Here is a 2,227-nt window from a genome sequence, read left to right as displayed (position 1 = left end):
CTGCGGCTGCGGCTGTTGTGGCAGCAGCAGCGATGGCGACAGCGGTGGCGGCGGCGGCATGATCGACGGAAAAGCACGTGAGCTGTGGTGTGGGTGGAGCTGTTTTAGACAAAAAATGTTGAGAAATTACCAAATTCAACAAAACCAGAACATAAGGTATGAAGAAAAAAAGTTTTGACAATCTCTATTTGTTTATGTGCAGTTTAGACATAAAACAATAATGATTAAGAAAATAAATCTGCTTGAGAATTAAAAATTAGAATCAAACTAACTGAACATTCAGTGGATTCTGTCTATTTGGGTTTACAGAACTCAGCAGAATCTCTTACATTAACCCGAACTCTAGCATGTAGCGGCTGAGTGAACGTGGTCTGGACTCTGTGGAGGAGAGTCATGGTTTTAGAGACACTGTAGAAGGACAGAATACCTGCTCTGTGATCCAGGTACACTCCTACTCTGGAGGAAACTGGATCTTAGACTAAGGTCCAGATGTTGTGACCAAATTGAAGACTGTTTTGGTCCCAATCTAATACCCAAGATTTGTCATTGGGTCCAAATCCCCATTCATCTCCGCCTGCTCTGCTGATATTCAATGTAATTGCTGGTATGCAATGTAAACGTAAACTGCTACATAAACTTTCCCTCTCCTCTCCACCTCCCAGTAATAACGTCCAGTCAGACTCTCTCTACTCAGAACCTGAAAACAATCAGTGAATCCATCTGGGTGACTGGAATAAGACTGAGGTTGATTCAACCATGTCACCTTCTTGTTCCCCTCTGATAGTAACAGATAATTGTATGCTGTGTTTGGATCCAATGTGATTTCACATGAATATCTCAAAAACCCAGCTCTGCTCTTTGGTTCTGGTTCTGACAGTGAAACATTTACCTCAGTGAGTCTCAGTGAGATGTTTGTCCATGCGTCTCTCAGGATGTCCTGTAGTTGATATCTGAGCTCTGACACAGCTGCTGTCACATCCTCAAAGTAGGTCAGAGGACGGATCTTGATGCTGGATGAGTGTGTAGACTCACTGAGTGCTGACAGTGAGGGGTAGTTGTGGAGAAACTGGTTGTGATCCTCTGTGTCTGAGAGCTGCTTCAGCTCAGCGTCTTTCCTCTTCAGCTCAGTGATCTCCTGCTCCAGCTTCTCCTGAAGCTCTTTGACTCGACTCCCTTCAGTTTCCTGCTGGGATCTGATCTGCTGCTTCACCTCAGATCTTCTTTTCTGGATGAGACGGATCAGCTCAGTGAAGATCTTCTCACTGTCCTCCACTGTTTTATCAGCAGAGCAGTTGATGGCCTCCAGCTCCTGTTGAAGCAGCTTCACATCTTTCTCTCTGTCCTGGATTCTCTGCTGGATGTTTTCTCGTCTCACCTGGAGCTCTCTCTGCCTCTCAGTCCTTTCTGCTGCAGCTGAGACTGTGTCATGGCCTTTATGTTCATCCACAGAGCAGAGATAACAGATACACTTCTGATCAGTACGACAGAACATCTTCATCACCTCATCATGACGAGAGCAGATGTTCTCCTGGAGGTTCTTGGAGGGCTCCACTAGCTTGTGTTTCTTTAAAGGAGCTGAATCATAATGAGGCTGAAGGTGTTTCTCACAGTAAGAGGCCAGACAGACTAAACAGGACTTGATGGCTTTCAGTTTTCTTCCAGTGCAGACATCACAGGCCACATCTTCAGGTCCAGCATAGCAGTGATGAGCAGGAGCAGCTTGGAGTCCAGTCTTCTTCAGCTGCTCCACTAAAGCTGCTAACATGGTGTTTTTCTTCAGAGCAGGCCTCGGTATGAACGTCTCCCTGCACTGAGGGCAGCTGTAGATTCCTCTCTGATCCTCTCCATCCCAGTGTGCTTTAATACACTTCATGCAGTAGCTGTGTCCACAGGAAGTAGTCACCGGATCCTTCAGTAGATCCAGACAGATCGAGCAGGAGAAGGTTTCTCGGTCCAGCTGGTTCTGCTCCATTTCTCCTCTCAATCGCAGAGACTGTGCGAGTTTCACTTCCTGAGAACATAAACTGCTCTGAGCTCTGATCTACTGATGATGTGTCAGAGCAGAGAGGCTGCAGCCAATCAGCTTTTACTTCCAGCAGACGTTGGCTCCACCCAGCTTCAAGCTGTGGTGGTAAGCAGGAAGAAGAGGGAGTGTTATCAAGTTTTTTCAGCCAGCAGAATGAGCAGAGCTGTAAATCTATCCTATGACCTCCTCCACCTATTTACT

The 2,227-nt window shown here is 46.4% G+C and overlaps 1 protein-coding gene across 1 annotated transcript; it reads right to left on the bottom strand.

Moving 5' to 3' along the window:
* Positions 1–505: 505 nt before the first annotated feature.
* LOC118557180 (tripartite motif-containing protein 16-like) lies at positions 506–2,007 on the bottom strand. Its single transcript, XM_036126602.1, has one exon. The coding sequence runs from the start codon at positions 1,970–1,972 to the stop codon at positions 590–592; it is 1,383 nt and encodes a 460-aa protein (XP_035982495.1). The 5' UTR covers positions 1,973–2,007; the 3' UTR covers positions 506–589.
* Positions 2,008–2,227: the final 220 nt, after the last annotated feature.

Source organism: Fundulus heteroclitus, chromosome 22 (assembly GCF_011125445.2).
Source record: "Fundulus heteroclitus isolate FHET01 chromosome 22, MU-UCD_Fhet_4.1, whole genome shotgun sequence".
In the NCBI taxonomy this organism is placed as follows: Eukaryota; Metazoa; Chordata; class Actinopteri; order Cyprinodontiformes; family Fundulidae; genus Fundulus; species Fundulus heteroclitus.
Note: the sequence above shows the minus strand (reverse complement) of the source record. Positions and strands in the feature narration are given on the sequence as shown.

Bases quoted from the DNA above. Each gene is read 5' to 3' on its own strand.
- LOC118557180 (XM_036126602.1), bottom strand. From the start codon at position 1,972: ATGGAGCAGAACCAGCTGGACCGAGAAACCTTCTCCTGCTCGATCTGT.